The sequence below is a fragment of the Aulonocara sp. 'chitande type north' Nkhata Bay genome, linkage group LG4 (genome assembly GCF_057382095.1).
Source record: "Aulonocara sp. 'chitande type north' Nkhata Bay isolate Kocher_YH1m ecotype deep benthic linkage group LG4, A_spYH_male_GT1.1, whole genome shotgun sequence".
Lineage (NCBI taxonomy): Eukaryota > Metazoa > Chordata > Actinopteri > Cichliformes > Cichlidae > Aulonocara > Aulonocara sp. 'chitande type north' Nkhata Bay.
Genome location: NC_141347.1, coordinates 753,275 through 778,171, shown reverse-complemented (window position 1 = coordinate 778,171; position 24,897 = coordinate 753,275). Strand labels below are relative to the sequence as shown.

The 24,897-nt window shown below is 41.2% G+C and overlaps 2 protein-coding genes across 7 annotated transcripts in view; both read right to left on the bottom strand.

Annotated features, from left to right (window-relative positions):
- hoxb3a (homeobox B3a) overlaps positions 1–24,897 on the bottom strand; it is a 108,619-nt gene that overhangs the window by 20,567 nt on the left and 63,155 nt on the right. For 3 of the 6 annotated variants that reach the window (XM_086287835.1, XM_086287836.1, XM_086287837.1), the window contains 3 exons: positions 23,455–23,521; positions 15,892–16,601; positions 9,012–12,856 (listed from right to left, as the gene is read on the bottom strand). In XM_086287835.1, coding sequence (XP_086143961.1) covers positions 11,985–12,856; positions 15,892–16,480 — 1,461 coding nt within the window. In that variant the 5' untranslated portion in view covers positions 16,481–16,601; positions 23,455–23,521 and the 3' untranslated portion in view covers positions 9,012–11,984. Of the gene's footprint in view, positions 1–9,011; positions 12,857–15,891; positions 16,602–19,829; positions 20,242–23,454; positions 23,522–24,897 lie in introns of those variants that run through there. The other 3 variants (XM_086287840.1, XM_086287839.1, XM_086287838.1) reach the window with 3 other exon arrangements.
- On the bottom strand, positions 1,024–4,504 carry hoxb2a (homeobox B2a). Its single transcript, XM_086287833.1, has 2 exons — positions 3,532–4,504; positions 1,024–2,183 (listed from the first exon to the last, which is right to left on the bottom strand). Exons 1-2 carry the CDS (start codon positions 4,013–4,015, stop codon positions 1,366–1,368), a joined length of 1,302 nt encoding a protein of 433 aa, XP_086143959.1. The 5' UTR covers positions 4,016–4,504; the 3' UTR covers positions 1,024–1,365.

The following is a 24,897-nucleotide window of genomic DNA, read 5'->3' as shown; positions in this document are numbered from 1 at the left end:
ACTGCTGTTGTTGCTACTTTGTAATAATAGCTGCTGCTGGTGGTGGTGGTGATGGTGGAGGAGGGCCACGCTGTGCTAACCCTTAGCTTGTACTCAGAGAGCTAGCCGTGCTGAGCTAACACCTGATGAAGGCAAGGAGCTCCGGAAAATGTGTTATTTTGCTCCCATTTATCAAGGTTATCTCCATGTAAACACACTAGCTATACATAGTTTCCTAGGCTATAGTCTTTAAGTTGGAAAAACTAAACAAGCATTTTAGGAATTTTAACAGGTCAATTATTTAATCCTTATCTAATAAAAAATAAATAAATTGAAACTGGAATTGAAATGAGAAATTTGAAAAGTGTATTGGATTCAATTGCTTTGGAGGTGGTTATAATGTATAAAGTATCCGTGCAAAAAACACAGCATGTATATAGGCTTTATATATAAAAATACAAATAATTAAAAATAGTTGTAATAAATAAACAAGTAAAAAATTGTGTTGTAAAAAATTAATTTTGTAGGTTGTTGGTCTAAAAACGTTCTAACCTATTTAGTGTTGTCAAATAAATTAATCCATACTATGTGTTAGGGTTACACACGTAAATGTGCTAATTTATAAATTCAGAGACTATAAAAAAAAAACATGGGGCACAGTATAAATGTTTGTGTTTTTATTATTATTGTTATTCCACTATGAAAATATATGTACAATAAATAATTTGGATTTTCACTATTAAAGAATCTCAATAAATAAACTAGTGTTTAAACCTCCGGTCATCAGCAGGGCTTCCCTCTCTCTGCGTCGTGCCGTTCAAAGAGAGAATTCATTCATTCATTGTCCCATTTGGATTTTGTCAAAACGGTCCAGATATCTGCGCCTACAGACTCCGTGAACAGTTCCTGAGAAGCTTTTAAGAATCCATGAAGCTGCACCAGGATGAACTAGAGGAAACAAATCCACAAACTCATAAGGATTGATTTACATCCCCCCCCCCCCCCCCAAAAAAGAAGAAATAAATAAATAATAAAAATAAAAAAAATTCCAAACCGAGAAAGTGAAGTACAAAAAATACATCCACATATTGTCATATTTTCAAAGGAGGGGAAAAAAAATCCTTTCGATGTTTTAAAGTGAAAAATTAATTGGATTTCTTTGAAACTATGATGCCCTCCAAAAAAGCAAGAAGAATATGTAAAAAAAAAAAACATATTTTAATGGAGAAAGGTTTCAGGAATGTTGCCGAAAAGCTTTAATATTCTTTTATTTCTGTTAAATAAATAAGTGTTGTGTCCTCTGCTGGATTTCTCATTAACGCAGGCCCCTCTGCCCACTGCCCCACTCGCTTTTATTTGACCCTACTTTCAATTTGTGTCGAGGTCTCAGAAGTTGAGGTGCTGCAGGTCTATGGTGCACAGTGTGCTTGTGAACAGATCGAAGTCCTCTTCTGAGAAATCCACAGGGCTGTCCAGGGTGCTCTGCAGGCTGGGTGACAGGCAGGGGTCCCCGGCGAAGAAGGTGAGGTCGGGTAGGGTGGACGATGAAGATACGGCAGAAGGAGCAGATGAAGCTGTGGGTGTAATTGAGGAGTCCTGCTGCTCGGGAGCTGCTGTTAATCCAGGCACGGATTCGCTCAGCTGCATCAGGCCCGGGTTGTCAGCAGAGTTGGTGACCGCCAACGCCGGCGGAGAGTGACGAGCCGTCGCAGAGTCAGAGCACCCCGATGCCGTAAACAGCGGTGGCTGCTCGGGGATACTCAAACGGTCTCCCTCCTCTGGTGTGGGCTGTGCATTGTCCCCACTGTCATTAGCGTAGGCGGCCGAAGATGGATTGCCGCCTCCCGGCTCTCCCTCCGAGGCAGTCTCCCCTGTGCCAGATGCTTCCAGAGGCTGGCTTGAATACGGAGAGGAGGCGTCAGCGCCTTCGAGCGGCTCAAAGCCTCCCGTGTCGCTGGATTCATGGCTTCCTCCGCTCCCGTGCGTGTTTTGCCGCTTATGTTTCATCCGCCGGTTTTGGAACCAAACTTTCACCTGCCGTTCGGTTAGATCCAACAGGGCGGCAATCTCTACTCTCCTGGGCCGGCACAGGTACTTGTTGAAGTGGAACTCTTTCTCCAGCTCCAGCAGCTGCGTGTTGGTGTAGGCGGTGCGCAGCCGGCGGGAGCCTGCTCCTCCAGCGTCTAGGCCCGCCTGACTCGGGTCTGGACAGGAACAAAGACAATAAATGAAACCCCATATATATATTTATTTATTTTTCCTGCAAGAAATACGCTACTTCGTCGCCGAGCTCACCTTGGCTCCTCGCCTGTAATAAAAAAAGAACTAATACTAATATTTTAAAAAATATACCTTCCACTTATAGTAGCAACCGTCACTCAGAAGAGTGAAAGATAACTATGTCATCAATGAAAGTGTGCTTCTGTGTCTTGTAAATCAGCGAGGGCTATGAGATTCTGCATTCTGTGATCAGAGAGGAACACGAATAAATCACGGAGCTAGAAGGAAATGCGTGTGGAAATGTGGGAATTTTTTTTAGACGAATGTGGCGGTATTTGTCAGAAACACAACTGAAAGCTCGATTTGATTTTTTCGTACTTCAGAAAAGAAGGCAGAAAATTTGCCGAGAAATTCCCATTAAAATTGATACGAGGTAGATTTCTAAATGTGTGGGGATAAGAATGGAAAACTGGAATTACTTTCTTTCATTATTTCATCGATTTGTTTGTTTGCTTACTTATTTATTTGCAAAATTATTTATTTATTTTGAAAAATGCATTGACTGTTAGAGAGTTCAGTGTGAGAGATAGAAATAACCTGAATCCCACAAAATCAGATAGTGTGCAGTGCGTTTCCTGTGGGGACGAAACCTACACCCCCCACCACCACCTCCACACCCAAACGTATTTTGTCCTTATCTCGCCATTATTTTTTCCCACCTCCATCCAACATGGCGACCTTCTCATTTGTGTTATGAATCTATAATAACATGACCATGCTGCTACTGCACATCGTCCAAGAAGGTTGAAAGCGATATATGCTATAGCAAATATGTAAGCGATGAACATGAAATTTTAAAAAAAGAAGAGAAATAAAAAAACTCCCGTGTGTGTTTTTACGCAAGACAAATAATTATACATGGAATTAATACATTTTCGATTCTCGAAAGTTCTTAAATTATTTAGTGCCTATGTAAAAGATCTGCCCTCAGTATGGCTGGCGTGCACGTATTGATCCGCACTGACAAGGATTATCTGTAAGACGTTAATGGGTTGTTTAATGCATGATGAAAGAGTGTGCAAAGCACTGCAGCATAATGCAGTGGTCTAGATATGGCTTCCCTGTTGACACAGCGCTGCACAAAACACACACAAACACACACGGAGGGGGGAAAAGACAATGTCATTCAAGTATATCCACGCAGGGTGTAATAACTGTTGGAAATGTGATGCGAGTAAAAAAAGAACAGAACATGCTGCACACTCTCTTACTCACTACCACACACATGCATGCAGCTATACACGCTGTTACCCGGCATCCCACCATACCGACCTGTGGGTGACTCGATGCCCGCCGAAGCGTACCCAGAGGCAGTTGACGACGGGGAGGATGAGGCGGGGGGGATGATGGATCCGGTACCGCTGGAGTTGCTCCCTGGCTTGGGGCACTTCTTGTATGATTTCTTCTCCTTCATCCAGGGGAACTCGTGGGCAATCGGGCCGGTCGGGGTGACCGTGGCCGGGGCGGGGGCCTGGCCGGTCGTGTATGGCTGCTGGGCGGCTCCGTGATGCGTCTGGAGGCCATTAGTGGCGGAGGCTCTCCGGTTCTGCTGGCTTCTCGCAGCTGGTCTCGGCTGGCTGGCTGTGCAGGGGCTGAAGCTGGGGATGGTGTGCTCAAAGGGAGGCGGAATTACTGTCGACTCCTTGATTGATGAAGTTTGAAATGACTCCAGGACGGCGGGGAAGGACGTCAGGCACTCTGCTAGGGACGGCTGGCTGTTTATGAAACCGATCTCCCTCTCAAATTCAAAATTCATAGCTCTCTCAAACGGGCTTTTACCCCGAAACGGCGATACCCTCCGAACAGCCCCTTCCCCAAAAATAAAAACAGAAGAAACAACAACAAAAACACATACACGCACGCACCCTTGCACACGCACGCAACACACTATGGCTTCACAAAAAAATCAACTGAAAAAAAACGCACGAACATGTAGGTTCCCGACCGCAATGGCGTAAACACCGTGGCTATATAATAATTGTGTATATTGGTGATATTACTAGCGTGTGGGGACCTGGGTAGTCTAAACTGAAGAACTATGGGGCGAAATTGCAGCCAGTTCCTGGCCACGTGATCCGAATCAGCCAATCCTGGACCCAGGCCAGGCGGCTGTGATGGCTGTGGGAAGCAGCATTATTATTTTTTTTCCATCAAATGTCGTGTCAGGATACTACTTCGCAGGGTAGCTGCCATTGTTGTATTTTAACAGGGCGTGAAAAAAAGCCCCGATACGGTGGCCATTCGCCATGTGCGCAGTGTGGGCGACTGGCCGGCGCATCCAGGCCCGGTGATGCTGCACAAACAATAGAGCATCCTCTTCTTGAGCATGTTGTCCCCGTCTTCTGGGTGATGTGGTGACGGTTAGGTGTATGGAGCCGGCCAGCACCGTCTACAATATGTCTCCTGTTTACAACGCGCTGCTCATTAATCTTAGAAGGTGTGACAGAGGGTAGAAATGTCACGCTTAGAACATTCTGAGAGTTTTTTAGATGGCGCAGAAGCGCACGAAGAGTGGACGATGAAGATTTGTGCTCAGCGGTAGTGCAGAGGGAACAGTTTACAAGAGCATAGCTTAGATTTGAGGACAGACAGTGAGGGGAGCCTACTGATGTGTAAGTGTGCGATTTTTATATCTAATAGATATCACATTTACGTAGTGGTGTGTATGAGAGGGGAGGAAACTTTAAACAAGGTCTAAATATAATCTTACCCTAAAATAACCTTTTCAGAGAGGCTCCAAAATTCTTCTTGCAAGATACCACGGTTCCTCTCCCACCCTCTCTCCACGGTGTTAAAATGTTCGCCGTGTTTACGCAGAGGGAGAGGGAGAGTTCACAGCGAGGTCGCTTCACCCAGCTGGGGAAAAAGGAGAGAACGCTACTCTACTTCTTATGATAAAAAGAATACAGCAGCAGTATAAATGGTAACTGTAAGTGAGAGTGGCCTTTAGACTCAACAGGACGCACATGTAGATTTTGCGAGAGATCAAGAAGCGGTCATTTGTTTAGCTGGGAATATTTTGGGGAGGGCCCGAATAGCCCCGAGTGGAAGAAAACGAAGTGCGGTGATCAATCTTTCTCTCGCTGCAAAGAGTCTGACAGCAGCCTCTCTCTCTCTCCCTAAATAACAAGGAAAAATCCACCCTCACTCTTTCTCTTCCTTTCGGGGCTCGATTCGACGTATTATGGATATGACTGAAATAAAAGACTGAAAAGTTCTTAGCTCCCCCCCCCGCCCCGTTTCTTTCCAAGTCGCTTTGCCTCACCCCCAGGCTCTAAGAAAGAGAAAAAGGCAGCAAAAAGGCAGAAATGTGTGTGGGAGGAAACGCCATTGAGCGCAGGCAGTGAGTAGGCCGAGGCTGTATGGGCACGGAAAACACAAGCCCACAAGGCAGACACAAGTTGCTGAGCGAGCAGCGTTCATTCTCTCTCTTTTTTAATTTAATTATTTTTTAATAATATATATGAATGCATATTTTTAAAATTTTGATAAAGAATTGGGAGTTTATATGAAGATTTTGTGGCGAGCAGAAAACGTTTTTCCACATGCCAGTAAAGACCTGAAGAGCGTGGATTGGTCGACTGAAGATGGGAACGTGTAATTTCTATTTTATTTTATTTTATTTTATTTTAATAACGCTTTTGGCAATCGGTTATTTGATTATTATTATCAATTGATTATTACGAAAATACATTTTTAGTTAATCCACTGACAATATTAACATTTTATTTGTTTATCTCAAATACAGTTTTTCATTAATATTATTTGAGATTTTGATTGGCCTAAAGCCCAATTTCTGGTTAAACATGTAACGTGAGAAAAGACTCGGTAACTTCAAATTTTTCATAGTTCACTAATGACCAGGTTGTTGTACTTTTCCTTCTTTTAATACTACCAATACTACAGTAAACACACTTCTAATTCAATCATGACCGTACAAATACTATGTGCAGAATAGCATTTCTGTAGTCAAATAGTTCAATACTGGATGATAACACGATGACGGCTTTGTCACATCTTCTGTCTAACAAAACACATTAAAATCAAAAGATTCTAAGTGGAGAAATGTGCGTGTTTACGTAGCTGTGAGTGTGCTACACTAATAGCTGGACGATTTTCAGTAGTGCCTGCGCTGCTAAAGCGGATCCGAGCTCTCCGTCTGTTTTTATGAGGCAATAAATTAGATCCAATCTCTGCTTATAGGTGTTTTTATTGTCTGTTAGTCCAACGGAGATGTAAAGGGAAGTGCGGCCATTATTTATGGGAGTCTGATTTATGTCTCAAGTTTTATGAGGCTCTCAGCCCTCCAAGCACGCGGGTGCGAGAGGGAAAGAGAGAGAGAGAGAGAGAGAGAGAAGAGGGGTGGGGGTCGATCACGTGATAGAGCCGAGGCGCAGTCCTCGGGGCTTTTTTAGTCATAAACACACAGCTGACACATAGCTGAGCTGCATGCAAGATGAGAAATCTTCAAAGAGGAAAGCATTAGCCACAAATGCCTAAGAGAGGATTTGTTGAAAATATTGAAATTGCTCTATGGGTATACATAGCTTGCACAACTCCAGCAACCTCCTAGTCAGCTTCATTGTTCCTATAGCTGTTGTTTGGAGTTTTCACTCACTGGATTTCAGTATTTTTGCACACTAGCCAGTATTTTCTGTTGACTGATTAACATCCTGAGGTGTCAGAGCGCTTATCTGTCTTTTGATTTAAAGCTGGGGGCATTAAATTAGCATCAGAAGATTTCTTCGTCACCTTGGAAAAGTGGTAAGAACAACACTAAATAAATAAGAATATGCATACATACATAAAAGGAATGGAAAATTCTTAGTATTGGTACTGCGTCAAGCCAAATTGTTACTTAATTTGGATAAACACTGATACCTAAGGAGAGCTGCAGTGAAGCAAAATAAATCAAATTGTTTGGCCTGGCTACTGAATGCCTTCCTGCTATAAAGTGATCTTCATCATTGCAGTAATGACTGGATTCAGCACACCAAAACTGAATGTTTTCTTCACCACTAGTGACAATAATCACTGCTGAACACGTGTCAAAAGCCAAACTGCCAGAGGACAGCTAACTGATCATGACACCAAAATGCATCTGACTGAAGGGACTGGTGCTCATTCTTTTATTCAACTTTTTGAGCCCGCAGAAAAAAACAGCTGCCAGAAGAAAACAAAAACTCAAAACACATTAGTACAGTATCTGGTGCTTATTTTTCAGGTTTTGTAGGAAAAGGTTTTGTACTTTAATATTAATCCCAACCTTAAGACCACCTGATATTAGCAAAAAGGATGGCTGCTGCTGCTATCCCAGCAATTAATACCAGACAGCAACTAAATAGCAGAGTAATAGGTGGTGATTTATACATTTCCTATTCTTACAGTGGTATCAGATAATAAAGCCCTTCTTCTCTCTAGTTTGTACAGCAAAGCGAAGCAGCGAGAAGGTTTTCTGAAAGCTAAAGGTCTTTTCTTTTTTGGACAATTCTGTAAGTTTTCTGACTGTGATGCTTTATCCTCAGACACCGACCCAGTATTCACTACTGGCACCAGAGTCAGGTCATCTCTGAATCAGAGACAAGCTGTTTGAACTAAGTCACGGCCACACCTAATCTGTGGTTTATGAGCAGCATTTGTTTCTATATTATATCTACATTATATATATTCTATACTATACTAACTATCTAACAAATTTGACAGTCAAATTTTCAATCTGATTTAACCTTTTGACACTATTATGCACTCTAGAGGCTTTTGAAACAAGTACCAAGTCCTATTATGAGTTTCTGAGTTCAAGTTTTTACTTTCATCTTTAAAAGTATTTTTATGCATATTTATTTCACTTAAAAAAATGGTACTTTTTAGTACGGAATCTTACAGAATGCAGTGAAAGACTGATGGGATGGTGAATGTTTAACTTCTAATTCTTACTGATTGAGATTATAACTAATGCAACAAAAGTGCTGTTTAGACTGTGTGAAGATTTAGCTATTAAAAGGTCAGGACTGTTGCTCCAATCTTAGTAAAAACTGTTTGTTGTATGGAATGATACAAACACTCATATCACTGTCTCTTAACACATACAACACAAAGTGCCTTTAACCAACTAAAAAGTCTAGGCTAATCATAAATACATTTCTGAGTTCATCTTTTATAAAAGCACCTAAAACAACGATTGTATGAAGTGAATTAGAAAGCAAATTTACTTGGAATTTTACTTTTATTTGACACCTTTCCTAAATACTGCACATCTAGAAAAAAGCCAGTAAAATCCATTCCTCTTTTGTGTTGACATTTTTGAGGCACTGTGTTTGCGTTATCTAAGTAAAATAACAAGCATGTCTTTCACACATGTCAGTATCTATAAGATTTGTGTTTTAACTGCTTATTTGTGTGGTGGCTTTAAAGATTTTAGTAGGTTGAAGAATTTTCAATCATACTGAATATGTTGTGATAATCAACATTCTACATATTTATATAATCATAGCAATTGTAACTTTATCTTAGCAACAAATCTCCTATTTGTAAATTTGATATTTCATATTAACCCAAGGAAATCCAGCATTCGTTTGACCATAATAATCTAAATAAGAGGAGCAGGATTCTCTGCTGATACCTTCACTGTGATAGTAGTATTCTGCTTGTTTTAACATTATCTGATGCTGACTTTTCAGTCTTTTTTTTTTTTTTTTTTACCAAAACAGCATGAATCAAGCTTTACACTCCTGTGATTCTTAAAACACTGAGGCTAGCTCTGAATAACATAACATTTTATTAAAGAATTGTTCAACATTCAACTCTCTCAACAGTGAAAGAAAAAGGATCTACAAAGGACAAAAGAAGAACTTGTTTTTTCTCCAAAAAGACTTGTTCTTTTTTCCATCTAATAGTTAGTCTATATTTTCCCACTATGCATGGGTGGTTCAACAATCCCCACACTTGCCTTTTCCCCTGTACAAGCCAGGACATTTATGTACAAGGGTCAGTATAGGAACATAAAAACTACTAATTTTCTTCTAAAATACAAGAACTAAAAAATGTAACTTTAGTACAATGGACAAGAAGAAACAATGTTTTTTTTTCTTTCATAACAGGTAAATACTAAAAAAGTACAGTATTTTTTCTCGATATAAATACATGAAGGATAAATAATAGTCATACAAAACAGAAAGTCTTTTTTTAAACTGGCTATAACAAATAAATATTTTATATGAATGTTCACTTGAACACACATTGGCAAAAGACGCTTTGATTGGAGGGCCTTTCGTCTTCAAAATAAGATTTCATTATTATTATTATTATTATTTTTTTTTTACCTTTAACCATCAAAATGTAAACTCTAAGTGCAACAATGATGCCCAGATGTGGCAAGCTTTTGTGTAAATCATGCACTTTTAAAAACAAAACCAGGGATTCACTTCCTAAACATCAGCAAGTTTAGAGAGAGTCGAGCGCACACTGCTTGTGTTTGTTCCACACTGCATAGGCTCTGTGTGCACTGTATGCACTCACTGATGGTTCAAGCAAATAAACCCAGTAGTTTTAAAAATGTGTTTTACACAGCAGCTCTGACTTCTGGGACATGCATTTCTTGTTCAAATATATACCCTGTATCCATGTTAAAAGTCAAGATATGTGAGAACAAAACAACACAGGAGAAAGTGTGGACTTTTATGCATCGGTGTCCTCTATTGTAAGTTAACTCTTCCAAAGTGATAAAGAGAGAGAAAGAGAGAGCGAGAAAGAGAGAGACAGCAATGATATACCTCAACATAAATAAATAATATTCTCTGCTCTTTCGCATTTACCCTGTGTCAATAATGTGCTAAAATAAGGAATTTTAAATGTTTCTTCCATGTCCTCTCGTGTGTTTGTTTGAAGGTGTCAACAGCTGGCGTACCCTGGCTATGGAGGTGTGTTGATGAAACATTGCTAGCTTAGCACTGCTGTGTGTGCATGAAGGTGTGATTAGCTAAAGTAGCTTAGCACAGATGTGTGTCGATGAGTACTTTAGCAATTGAGCTCATAGCTTCTTAAACCCTGTTCGAGCGATAGGTAGGCTGTCCGTGTGATGGATGTGTGTGTATGTGGTTGGGAAAGGGGGTGGAGGTGGTGGTGGTGGTGGTGGTGGTGGTGGGGGGGGGGTAGTCTGGGGAACTGTGGGAGGTTTTGCCTCCTTCTGAACCCATGTGCTGCTGCCATAGACAAGAGACAGTGGGTTAGTAAAGACTGGGTCTGAGATGGTTATACAGCAGGAGCCAGAAAGGGACAGTGACCGTCGAGTGGTTTTTGCAGGAGAAGATGTGTTCTGCCAGCTCCAGCTATATATTTCTGCTCTCCATTTCACTCTGTCTCCTTCTTTTCTCTCTCTCGCAAGCTGGTATAGAGACAGAGTCCTCCACATAGCTCAACCTGGCTGACAACAACATGTGTTGTCTGGAGGGGAAGAGAACTCAGCACCATAAATCTAACCACCTTGTTAACTGGGCATTAAAATTTCAACCATTTCATTTAGAAGGGGGAGAGCTGCGTTCATATATGTGTCCTATTAAGTATCAAAGTACAATTTTAGACTAAATGCTACCTCCAAAAGAGTCCTTTTAATACACAGTAGCTAAACTACTCCAGAATTTGCTGTGCTCACGTGCCCAACATACACACACAATCACTCCTCACCCCACTTTCTACTTGAAAGGCTAAAAATAGAAACATAACTAAGTTCTCAGTTTTTTACAGTATCAGGAGACCTGTATAGTCTGGGAAAGCATTATATTAAATTATAAAATAAATTAGTTTTAATAATGTTGTACTTATTGCTAAGTGTCTTAAATTCAAAAATTTTAGGGTTTTTTTATGCTGTTTTGAACAAATCTTCCTGATTTTTTCTGTGCGAACATGGTGGTTTTCATTTCAGTCTCAATCTGACAAATGACTATACAACGGTGCTCAACGTGGATCCTGTCATACTAAACAGCTGCCAATGTATCTCTGCCATAAGACAAGCTCCTTGATATGCATTGTCTGCAGCAGCAAAGAGCAGCATGGGGACTGAATGTACACCTGACCTCTCCCTACAATACACCTCATTTCCCTGGGGCTGTGGAATACTGTGTAGATGGGTTCGTTTTTAAAATGACTATACCACTAAAGTAAAAGTTAAATGTTTAATCCAAATTCAAATATGATTCAATATGGTTTAAAATTTGTGTTACTTAAAGTTTGTGTTACATAAAGTTAGAGCAATAGACATTATACTAGTTAGTTTAATAAGTTTGAAAAATCTATTTTAAAAAAGAGTTTGCATTATAATACACTGCTGTTGTTTCCAGCATTGGATATGCAGATATGCCTTTCATCAAGTTATTTGACAATATGAAAGGTTTGGGTTCATCTGTGATACTCGATACTGCTGTCTTTTTAAAATTAAATTACCTGCCGTTTCAAGGTAGCACTGAAAGGTCTCGTCTTAATCAGATTTAGTGGAGCTCTTTATGAAGGCAGTGAAAACAGGGCGGTGGCAGAACACTACCCAACACTGGCTGTTCCCCTTTGTGACTTCAGAGCTCAGGACAAACCACTGGACGGCCCCTGTGAGTCTTCTTTTGCCTCTCATGCTATCCTGCTGCAGCACTAGTCTCCCTATGTGTAAGTCTGTTTGTGAGCCATGATTTGTTCGATGTGGTCTTCACTTTTTTGTATGTTGTCATTTTGTTCCAAACCTGCTACAGGTGAGTGAGCTTGGGTGCTTCCTGGATTCTGCCCTGAGTCGAGGTGTGGTGTGCCGACAGTTCGGTGTATGTCGGGTGTGTAGGTGGGTCACAGGGACCCGGGGGACCCCCTCCACCCACATGGTGCTGGTTGGCAGCTGACATGGGCCCTGCGCCATTGTAGTCCATGGTTTGGTGGTGGGGTGGGGTGGGGCCGAGGTGGTTAAGCCCATACATGGAAGGCCCTGAGCCAGGCATGGGTTCCACATAATTAGCACCCCCCACATAGACTGGACTGGCCTGTATATTGGTGGGTGTCCCATAGCCAGCACTATTAGCCTGCACTAGGCTGTGGTGGGGATGGGGATCACCATAGTCTTGTTCTGGGGTGCCATACTTCTGCTGGGGGGGGCAGCCCTTCATGGGGACATTTGAATAGGCAGTGGACATGGAGTAAGACACTCCCTGGTGGGGCTTGCCAAAGGATGGTGGAGATGGCGCGTCATAGCCTGTGCCGCCTCCTCCACCTCCCCCTCCCATTGGGTGCATTGAATTGAGAAAGCTGGCAGAAGACTGCAAGGGCAGAGGAGGAGAGCCTGTTGGTGAGGGCCCTCCAGAGCTGGAACTCAGGCCCTTGTTCTTCTGGTCCTTCTTGTACTTCATGCGTCGGTTCTGGAACCAAATCTTGATCTGGCGTTCTGACAGGTTGAGCAGGTTGGCCATTTCCACGCGTCGTGGCCGGCACAGGTACCGGTTGAAATGGAACTCCTTCTCCAGCTCAACAAGCTGGGCACTGGTATATGCTGTTCGAGCCCTCTTAGATGATGCTGACGAGCCACCAGTTGGACTCTTCTCCCCGCTGCTGCCACTCTCAGCTCCTCCTGATGCTGACAAGAGAACAAAAAGTGAATGTGAGAAAACATGAGGGCATAGCCACCCACAGAAAAATACCTGGTTGACAGTGGAAGAAAGGCAAGAAACCAAGGATATTTAAAAAAGAATGTTGGCATCTTAAGAAGGTAAAAGCTGAGAGATCGAGAAAGGTAGAGAGAATATAACATAATCAGGCTGCATGCTGAAGGAAATTAAAAGCATTCAGGTTCTTAATAAAGCAGAGGGGGGGTCTAGCAGGCCGACTGAATCCCTTGATATTAGTTGTCAACACTTCATAACAGTGGCAGTTATTAAGCTGTGGAGGCCCCAGTGCTGGCCGAGAGAAGCTAAATTGCATCTTGGCTGGAAAGACAAACCCCCCACAGCAACACCAGCTGCAGCACAAGGACTCATGAGCAGGAACTGAGGTTGACCTGCACTCACTTCAATTTGCTTGCCAGGAAAAGTCAAACTTCTCATCTCATTTATGTCATTATAACAGTGAATTCTAATAGAAACAGAAAGTTGTTTAGAGAAAAGGGATTGAACACATGCATATTTGATAAAGACCTGTTTCCTATCATTTTCTCTCCCAGGAAGTACATTTGTGGATCCAGTGAAGTTCTGAGACAACTAGTGATGAAAGTGAAATAGCTTGAGTCTAAAGTTATTTTCTTTAGCTCAGAATTTTCCATATGGCAATGAAGTCCTGTGCTTTTAAAACTGTAGTACCTGATAGTTAAACTAAAACAGTAACACGGGATAATCCGATAGCTTCAACCTCTTTTTTTTCCTATCTTGAGTTTTTGATTATGTTATACAGTTGCTCAAAACAACATAACCTCTCTCATCCTTGTGTGCACGTGTGGCACAGCAGCCTCTGATATAAATGTTTGTATGTGCGTGCTAGCGGTGCATTCTCATTAGTAACAGCTGATACAGTACAGTTTAAGGAAACCTAGATCCAGTCATTCATTATGTTTTCTTTGTTATCGTATTTCTATAAACAGAGATGGAAAGATGAGAGCAGTAACTAGTCTGGAGCAGTGACACTCTCTAAATGATTGTTTGAAATTTTCATTGATAAACAGTCTAATCTCTTTTCAGTTTTTTGTCTGGTCAGCTGAAATGTTTTTGAATATGATTATCATACTCATATTCATTTTTTCTGAATGATAACCACCAAATGAAATAACATATCTGTCTGCCTCAATGACTGTGTTATTTTCCCGTTATCAGACATGCTGATGGTATTCAAATTTATCATCCAGATGCTAATATCTTCCATTTCAAATGTCTGTTCATCATTCTCTCACCCTCTCCTTGAAAATCTATTTATCTGTTATCATACATGACATTTAAATTCTTCCTGTTAATATCTTTCTACTTAAAGTGGCTTTTCAATGAGCAACAAAAATGAGGAGAAGGAAGAAAGGCGAGCAATCGGAAAGCAAATCATTTTCATGGAGTGATGAAAGGAGAAAGAAGTGCAGGATAGGGAGGAGGAGGTGGAAGAATGAAGAGAGGTATAAGCTACTGGTTGCAGGTTTGTGGCAGCATGTTGATAGACTATATTTTTACCTTAGTGATGTCTTTAGAGAAGTTTTTAGTCTTACTTGATAAGAAAGTCATCTCAAGATAGCCTGCCAACAAGGTTTATGTAACTCGCTTAACTATTATTCTTTTCCTAAGATTTGACACTAATTCCCAGTAAAACCAGGTATTTGTCATCTCTGAATGTCTGCAAAATTTTCCAGTTCAGTCAAATATGAATAAATATACCTTTTGTTATTCTTGTAATTCTATCTATCAATTTCGAAACTGTCAAATATTTAATCTAGTTATTAGAAAATACTTTCTCTGTATTTATGTACAAATTTTGTAGAGTTAGATAATAAAAATAATTCATTTGGTCTAAAAAATGTCTTGGCTGCCAAGGTGATACATTCTCTCTGTTGAAAGAGTGTAAAGATGTATTGCAGGAATTAAATATATTTCATATAATTACATATAGTTTCAAAGTCTCAAAACATAATGTTTACAATTTATGCCGATGTACCTGAACAAACAGATTGCTTTTTCATGACTGCTTCACATTTTGTCATTGAAATTTGACTAGCCTAACAACTCCATCCCTGACAGGTTCCAGAAGATCAATGCAAATTCCAACTGTTGTTCATCAAGAAGTAGTTCCAGGATATGACTGTAAAACTGCACAATGTTGTTTTTACCTGTCTGCTATTCAAAACAAAGCAAAATACAACCTTTTTCTTTCCTGACTTTTAAAGGTATAGTTGCTCTTAACAGAACCACGCCAGCTGTTTCTTCCTGCTTCAAGTCTTTATTTTAACTACGGGCTAAGTCTAATTCATCACTGGTGTTGACCGTAACCCTATAGCATGCAAACATTTCATTTTTGACACATCACAGAACATGGATTTTCTGCTGCTAATAGAAGTAAATGGGTTTTCCTCCCTTTTCATGTATTTTACTGAACACTTCTTTTAGTTTTCAATATTGGCCAGACAGTTTTACATTAGACCTTTAGCGTCTTTTACTAATGGAAACAAACTAAAGCTGGAGCTTACGTAACCATTCTGTTAGTGAACTGGTCACTGAAAATACTCAGAGATCAATGGCTTTAGTAAACTCCACTTACCAGCTACACTATTAACTACCAAAATTAACTAGAACTACAATAAACTCAGTCACCAGATACAGAGAGAGAACAGAACAGGCGGCTACTAGTCCCTGTCTCAGCTAGTGCCTGTGGGAACCTGGCTTGCCATAAAAGCCTAAGAAACCTTGTAAATTCTCTGGGGATCTGATGCTGGAAAGAGGATGTTGATAAGAGAGGTGAGGAAAGAGGGATGTGGGATAATAGGAACAAAGATGCTAATGAGGAAGGAAAATGAAAGAGGAAAGGAAGGACTGGGGGAGCCAGGGAAAGCAATAATGAGAGATACAAAGAGGTAGGCTGTGCTGTAACTGTGGGGGAAATCAAAGCAAAGACAGAAAGACCGACAGAGACAGGTGTATTGGAACACACCATTGCCAGAGTTGTTGCTGGGTGAACAGTTTTTCTGCTTAGTCGTCTGACGACACTCTTTCATCCAGGGAAAAATCTGCTTGGCCAGGGTTGGGTTGGGCGGCAGTGAAGAGGATGAAGACGATGTGGAAGATGATGTAGAGGAGGAAGAAGTAGATGACTTATTGGTGCCTGATTTAGAGAGTGAGGAGGACCCAGTACTGCCACCTGGCTGCTGAGCCCCAGTATTACCGTTGCTGGGGTTGGGGGGAAGTGGAGGGGACACTTGGGAGCCAGGGTGGTGCTCAGGTGGCAGACTGGGCCGCATGCAGCTGCCATTCAACTCCTTGGTCTTGGCTAGCTGCTGCTGCTGGTGGCCACCATTACTGCCCAGTGACTGTAAAGAGCAGGCAGAGCGCTGGTATGAATCCACATCCAGATGGGTAGCCGACTGGAAGATCGGCTGGTGGTGAGACGCTGGGACCGGGGCATCATAGCCCCCGAAGCCATTGGCGGCTGCTCCTGCTCCCACTGCTGCCCCCTGCACTGGGTAGGATGAGTAGCCACCAAAAAGTGTTGAGGAGTTGTCGTAGTATGTTGTTTTCTGCATCTCTGTGAGAAGTGGCGGCGTCTTCTTGTGCTCCGGTCCTTATTGAGAGCCACTGCCGGAAGACCATTTGGTACCGGGGGTCACGTGACGGTGTCTCTCCAACGGTCCCCTGCAACCTGACCTAAAAGGTTAGGAAGAGACAGAAAGAAAGAAATGAGAAAGATAAATCCATCTTCCTTGAATGAAAGGCACCATGACGTGAATAGAAACCACTGCTTTTCTTTCCACAGCCCCCATCCCCCTCCCTTTGGAGGCCAGTGCACAGCCTGCAGACGCTCTTCTGATCTCATTGCACAGCCTTTCTTGTACAAATGCACACACACACACACACACACACACACACACACACACACACACACACACACACACACACTGCTGGGTGGGTCAGTTATTTAATGTTGCAAATTTCTGTTTAAATTGTAATTAACTGCAGTTTTTATTACTGCTATAGTTTGTTATTATCAATAACAGCCATTAATCTGTAGTTGTAGATTAATGGCTTTTATTTTTTTTTATGATTTTAACCAATTATTTTCTGTTTTTATGCAACGAAAATTACGCAATTTACTTAGATTTGTTTTTAAACAGAATAAATTAAAATCCATCATCATAAAATTTTAAGATATGTTGGTTCTTCTTCCATACATTCCAGAGATATTCGTTATTTTTGAAGTTTTCCTAATAAAGAATTACCATCAAAAGTGTGCTGTTATTCGGGCTGAAAACGACATTTTATGTGTAATGGCGGCAGTGGACACGGCCCATATCTATTTTCCTTTGTGACTGATGTAGGTAGTCTATTTCTGTCAACCTCTACTTTCCGCCTGTGATTTACTGTGTTCTCTCTGCTGTTACCTCACTTGTCTTCACTCACAGGAATCCAAGCGGAAAGGATTTTTGTTTCACCAGGGTTTTTTCCCCCATAAAAAAGAATCAATCTATCTATCTATCTATCTATCTATCTATCTTAAACGGAGAAAAAAGTAACAAATATTACTGATGACGAAAAGTATTTAAAAGGTGAAGTATAGGTTAGAACTCGGATCTCAGTATACAAGTAATGTTTTATGTATTTACTGATTTATTGATTGATTTATCGTGAGGTAAACAGTAAATGGAAACATATTATAAAATGTAATTGCGCTCAACAATATACGATTTATATTGTTTTTTGCAAAAAAAAAAAAAAAAGACAAGACAAGACAAGAAAGAAAGGAGGCTCCCGGCAGAAATTTCACTAGTCAACAACCCATGAGGGTTAAGCTGTCAGAATGCTCAATCACGGCGCCTTTAGTTAAAAAGAGAGAAAGAGAGAAAAAAGGAAAGGAAAAACAGCAGGGTTAGCCTCCACACACTGTATCTTGCGCTCACCGCTGGTGGCCTGTGGCCGTAAAAGGCCGGCTTGACAGACACGAGAGAACACCTGGCATTCGTTGCTTCTGTGGAGATAAACTGTCTGACGCAGAAAAGAGGAGATGAAGCAGCTCTTCCATTACACACAAGCTGAGCAGCGCTAGCACTAGCTACATCTAAAACTAGGCCTACTGGGGCTTTCCAAGTTAACCCTACCAGTATTTTAGCCTGGCTCCCGGCTCCATATTGCAACAACGGCTCACTATTATTAGCCATCTCTTTTATTTCGCTCTAATGTCGAAGATATTTTTGTATTAGTCCTGCTATAGTGGATCTCGTTTAGGAGAAATGTATAGAAAAAAATAAGGTTAAAAAAAAAACAAAACAAAAAGAAAAGAATTTGCTAAAGCACGTGCGAAGGTAAGACGATACATTAGAATGACAGATACCAGGCCCGAGCTTCATGAAAGCTGCACCGAAAATAGGATTGTGTGTATCGAAGTCTACTTCATATAGCCTACTGATGGTTCTGCACACGGTATATATAAAGAACAGGCCTGAATGATATATCGCCAACATAACTTAAGATACTAGAAGAAGGAATTGGAGATAGTAATGCTATCAGCGTGATAACAACAAAAACCATCAAATTTGTTTTATTGATATCTGTCTTCTACCAGTAAAACCAAGAAATCGCAGTTCAGTCACCAATAACTTTATAGATTGGTAAAATTGTGCTAAAATAATATAATTCACTTTTCAACTATTTTAAAATGTGTTCCCATTTTTTTCTCAAAATCAAATAGTCCAGCCTTTCTCCGGCTCTCAGCACGTCACACATGTCACCCATTTATCTTTCTAGTAGACAACCTGGAATCCTAATTATTTACTCTAAGGAATAGTCCCAACGACAGAGGGAGAAAGATGGAGGCGGGTGGGGGGGAGTGGGGGGGCATGGCAGTGAGTGTAGGAGGAATATGTTATTAAATCATATCGCTGTTTCGCCATTAAACGGGACACGTAATGTCTCTGCCCCTGGCTTGTAGTGCTACAGCTTAATACAATCACCAACTTTGCTAGACGCCTGCCTGAATAATCCACTTACACTGACAGAGAAACAGCCACCCAAACAAAAACAACACAGAGAGGGAGATAGAGAGGGGGAGAGGGAAGAGAAGTGGTGTGGGGGGGTAGAGAGGAGGCGGGTCGGCCTTGGTGTCCAGTGTCTGTGTTTTATCCTGGGATATAAAATTACAAATGGCGTCTGCCATGAAGAGCTATGTAGACAGTGAGACAGAGAGAATGCATTAACTTGGACAATCCACGTATTCTTTATCCCATTAACAGAGAGAGAGAGAGAGAGAGAGAGAGAGAGAGAGAGAGAGAGAGAGAGAGAGAGAGAGAGAGAGAGGCCAATTATACAGACTCTAAACGACAAACAATAAAGAATTGGCCATATCTGAGCTATTGTTGCTATGTTCACGGTCTCATTTTAGACTGAAATCGCTAAAGGCGCTAAATATTCATGTGTGATTAAAATTACACCATCAAAATATTTTAGGAATAATTACAATGCATCCCATATACCCAAATGATAATAAAACAGGAGCCTGTGGAGGGACAAAAATTGAACGAGAAAAGTGCATCACCCATTACAGAAAAACAGCCGGCCATCGCTCCTAAATATAATTTAAGTGAGGAAGAGGCGTGGAAAGCGTAGTGGAAGAGATGAGGACGGAAAAAGCTGAACAGAAAAGGACAGAGATGGACGGTCGAAAGAAAAAGGGGGGTTGCTTGTGGCGGGTAGCTACGGCAGTTTAAAGCATTGTGAACTCTTCTTGAACCGGGATTGAAGTCATACAGGCCATAAATCACTGAGCCAGCCACTCCGCGTCCACAAACTGCACAGCGAGCAAACACACTATGTATTTCTGGCTTGTTGTTTGAGCTCGCGCATGACCGGCTGGCCTGCTTGCCCGCCGATGATGTTCCTTACCTGCCTTAGCACCGGTGATCCCAGTCCAGTCCGGCACGGACCCAACAGCACCGCATCATAGATTAGTCCTCGCACGCGTTCAGTTGGTAATCAACAATAACAGATAATTAAATAACAAATCCGCTCGTTTGGTCGTCCGTTTTGCTCTCCTCTTCTTCTTCCTCCTCCTCCTCCTCCTCCTCTCCTCTCTCCTCTCCGCAAACCCCGCTACTCCTCCGGTGCTGTCTCGAGACTAGCACGGCTGCTCGCGACCACCACCTCAACAACACCTCCTGAAGCCCCAGCAGCGGCAGACCGGGCTGCGCGAACAGGACACCTTGTGGCATGAACGACTGGCGGATGAGAGAGTCGGAGGGATCCAAGACTATCGGCGGGGGCTCAGTGTGCGGGAAGAATTAACAGACGGGCTCGGTGCAGGCTACAGGCAGGCTAGTTAGGGCATGAGCTGAACGAGCTTACCGGGGAGCATGCCTGCTACCCCCCGCCTCCCCCCATCCCCCCACCCCACCCACCCTCCACCCCAGCGCCAGCGCTGCCTGCACCGCTTCTGGCTGATAACAATGGCCTCAAATTTCTTTCTCTTTTAGCCACTGTCCTTCACACGGCCGGCCAGTCATTCACACAGCCACAGAGGAGTATGTCCGCCACAAAATGTCACTTCATCTTATTTTAGGTAGTTTTCTATTCTTGTTTTTTATTTCCTTACGGCTCTTCTTCTCTAAGTCTCCCCGAGGCTCATTTTCCCCTGGTATTATTCCCGTCTGCCCCGGATCTGTGCTCCTTGCTTCGGTCTTAGGTAGGCTATAGGTGTGTGCCTTGCACACGGCTAGCAGCAGCACCAGTTTACAGCCTACAGTCTTCTTTGTGGTTGTGGTAGTAGCCTGGATATTCTCGTTATGATGGTGAAAATATGCCCCAGTATCAGAGACTCTCACAGGCCCTGTAACGAACGGAGTAACCAGATTGACGGCTGGACGAGATGATTCCCTCATCAAAAAGTCAACGTCACTCAAGAATTATGCTAATTGAGCTGGATCTAGCCATGCAAGCAGGCTAGACACATGTAGATTGTTTTTTCCACGTGTCACCATAACTTTAACTCTAATAAAGTCTTTGACTTTTTTGTGCTTTTCACTTCCTGTTATATTGGTTATATATAACCTAAAAGTTTATATTTTAACAAATTGAACTTTTTTGAGGGTATTGAGGCAATACTCTCAATAAACCTATATTTTAGAGGTTTGTATAGAAGTATTTTTTAGATGTTTTAAAAATCCCACTTAAAGGCTGTCTATATGCTACTATAGGCCACGTGGGCATTCTCTAACCAGGCCCAGGTTAACTAGTAAATGTCCAAACAGTGTCACTAACGATGTGTATCATTATTAATCATAAATTATATTTTATGGTCTATAAAGTTAACCTGGTATTACATTTAGCTTTAATTATTTATTTTTGAAATTGTAGAGAGCATCTGTGTACTTTAAAGTCTATAGGAGGCAACAAGCAAAAAAAAAAAAAAATCACGTGGTGAGGTCAACATATAAAACAAGACAGTCGCTCACAGTAAAAGGTTTATTAAAATTGCTGACCTCATCTGAAAATACTGCTTGGGACATATCATCGACAAATGCAAAGTTTGTGGGGAAAATGCTTAAGCTCCTGGGCTAAGCTCCTGTAGTTTTCTCTTTCGGCAGGATGACTTTGCTATGTGTTTTTGTTTACATCAATCCGACTCTTTTAAAGTATGGATAAAATATTAGCATTCATTTAAATGTAAATTTCCTTCATCATAAATAGTTTTCAAGATTTTTTCAGAATTTCTTTTCAATATTTCTGCTGCTGCCTCGCCGCATAAACGTCACTTAAGACGTATGTAACGGAGGACAGAGTGAGAGGGACAAGACTAACATAGAAGGTGCACATTACGCTAACATTATAGCAAAAAAAGATTGTATGTGATCAATTTGGTTTTAAAGCTTCACTAACAGGGTTTTAAAGAAAGCATTTAAAGAGTCTTGCGTTTTGACTTGAAAGCACCGAGGTGGAAGATGAAGCAGCAGTGCAACAACACTTAAAGAAAGAAAACTGAAGTGGGCTTAAAAATAATAACCAAGAGAGGGGTGAAAGAGAGAGACCTAAATGGAAATGAAAATATGAGGGGTGTCCTATGATGTTGTCATTACGCCCCCTCACCCCCCACCCCCAACACACACACACACACACACACACACACACACACACACACACACACACACACACACACACACACATTCTCTTCTCTAACTCTCCCCCGCTCCCTCTATTTTTATTATTCAGGACGCTACTCCTGTCGTTTATGGCTACGTAAGATTTATGAGTTCTCTAGCACCCAGCAGTGTGTGTGTGTGTGTGTAAACAGCCCGACTTTAAAACAGATAGCATTCGCTGTGGGCAGCAGAAATGAGAGGATGAGCTCGGTGTAGGTGGAAGGTGGGAGCCTGAAATGTGTCCATCTGCAACTTTTCCTTTAAACCAGCCTTTGTGTGGACTGAAGGATCTGCTAACCAACCTCATTACACATTAACCAAAAAGCTAATCAGCTACTTTTTTGTCTTTCTTTTTTTTTTCCATGTGTGGGAGAGACGTGCATGTGGAGAAATAAGCAGAACGGATTACACCTATGCACTGACTTGCAAAAGCACGCCAGTGCTTGTGGAGGACGGCTGTTTTTCTCGGATGGAAGACGCGCATCGACTCTGCATGTTTCGGATTGAGTCACGGATATTGGGTTTCACAACTAAAACGCGGTGCCTTCCTGCGCCATGGAAATCTTCTTTCCTTTTTCCACTTTCTTTCTCCTTTGGGACTATAGATATGTAGGCCACTGAGGATGACACAGGAATTCCCTTTGATTCTGTTTTTCAAACGATTTGAGAAATGCCAATGTTAAAATATCGTGCACAAGTGCAGAATGATTTTTACAGGACTCCAACTGTGAACTATTTAATTCAGCCGCTGTCACTTTAATTGCTGTGTTATGTAAATATAGCTGTATTAATAGGCTATGAACAGTGGTAGCATTAATGCCATTACCGCAGTTACAACATGCAGTTTTAATAACTGTCTATCAAATGATGCTTCTGCCTATAACCCGCGGCCATCATACACTTCCTTTCACACCTCAGGATTATATTACATAAGCACGTGTCATTACACGATATTACATCACTCACACACGTACACGCGCGCACACCCGTAGAATTTCAACATTACAATCACTTTCAACTTCATAAATATTTTCCATATATATGTAACTGCATTTATGCTTAAACGATATAAATTAAATTATAGAGAGAATACTTCTACTACGAATAGACAAATCAGTTCCTGTAGAAATAGTATACATTCTACACATCAATATAATATGCACAGGATATTGTTTTTTTCAACATATGCAGCGTCCTAATTGTCTAAAAATAAAGGAAAAACTACCCGTCATGCACCTTCCACGTTGCAAAATCGTCACTGTCTTCTCATCTTATAATTCTATTAGCGTGTACACAGCACCCATGCACAAACTTCAGACTTCGTTCTAATGCAGGCTGCATCATGACAAATAATGCCAAAAAAAGTCCGAACTTACCGGAATATTTCCTATTTTCCCCTGAAGTTTTAATGGAGGAAAACGGCTTCCAGAAAGCTCCTAAGAACTGACGTATATTGCGGGAAAAGGGGCATGCGGAGGGGATGGGAAAAGGGTAGGAAAGAGAAAGAAGACATATGCAATCAAACACATCTCGGTAAAATCAGATACAGAGGCGGGTCACCTCTTGTACTCGAATCGAATGGTTGGGTCAGCAGCAACCGCTTGACTTCAAACCCTAAATAATTCACACACAAAAAAAGAAAAAAAAAAGAAACAAACAAACAAAAACAAAAACAAAAAACAAAACAAAAAACCAACAACAACAAAGAACGAGGCAATGCTGTGCCTAACACCTTTCTAAAAGTGACCTTTGTGCTAGAGGGTGTGAGATGTTATTGAGTCTGGTTACCACAATTACACATTTGTCTTCTTTCCCTCAAAATAATAAAATAAATAAATACAACAAACAAACAAAAACACGCATGATTTCATATTCAATAATAATCTTGCTTATCCCGTCAGCGTACCAAAATGAGTTATGTAGGGAATAGAGTTATGGAATATATAGAATGCATTAGAAATTGTTCATTTGTAGCAATGGCCTAGAATATATAAACATAGACTTTGTTTAGGTTAGAAGGATTTGTGCAATAAATAAATACATAAATAGCTAAACTGTATGCGTAAATCATAATTACCCATCAGAAATAATGCTCCAGTTAGCACACACGCGGATTAACACAATTATATATATATATATATATATATATATATATATATATATATATATATATATATATATATATATATATATATGAAATCTAAAAACTGCAATCGAAATCGAAAGGCATGCCCCGATTGCATCAAAATTCTGATTCTTGCTATTAAAAATGATCATTAGAATTTAATGCAGGGTCTCGTTTAAAAACTTCAAAAGTTAAATAAACTTCATAAATAATGAACACATCCGAAAAAAACCCACACAAAAAAACAACTTTCCAAAGTCATAAATTCTGTTAAGCACCAAACGGGGACTTAAGAGAAGCAAAAAATAGGGGGGAGAAAAAAAACAGAAAGAGACAGAGAGAAAGAGGAGCGAACCAAAATGAGAACAGGCCCCATAAGGCAAACAGCTGTTTGATCCACGCGGCCCATAAATAACTCAAGCATCACTGAGTGAGAAAACACTCATCCTGGACAGTCCTGTGGACAGTCTTACTGCCGGGCTGAGGACCCACAGCAAGAGATCACATCTAGCTCTGTCCACAGATAAACACATATCCATCTGCTGCTGCGCGGGGCCGTAAACACTGCGTAAAGCGGAACCGTATAATTATATAAGTGGATCACAGGATGAAAAGTGTATTCCATGTTGTTGGCTATTATTATTAAAGTGCTGCAATAAAATCTCAGAGCCGTTCTCCTTCTGCTTCTGCTCCT

Bases quoted from the DNA above. Each gene is read 5' to 3' on its own strand.
- hoxb2a (XM_086287833.1), bottom strand. From the start codon at position 4,015: ATGAATTTTGAATTTGAGAGGGAGATCGGTTTCATAAACAGCCAGCCG. The intron at 2,184-3,531 runs GTCGGTATGGTG...GTTCCTGTCCAG, and splicing joins GGGCATCGAGTCACCCACAG to ACCCGAGTCAGGCGGGCCTA.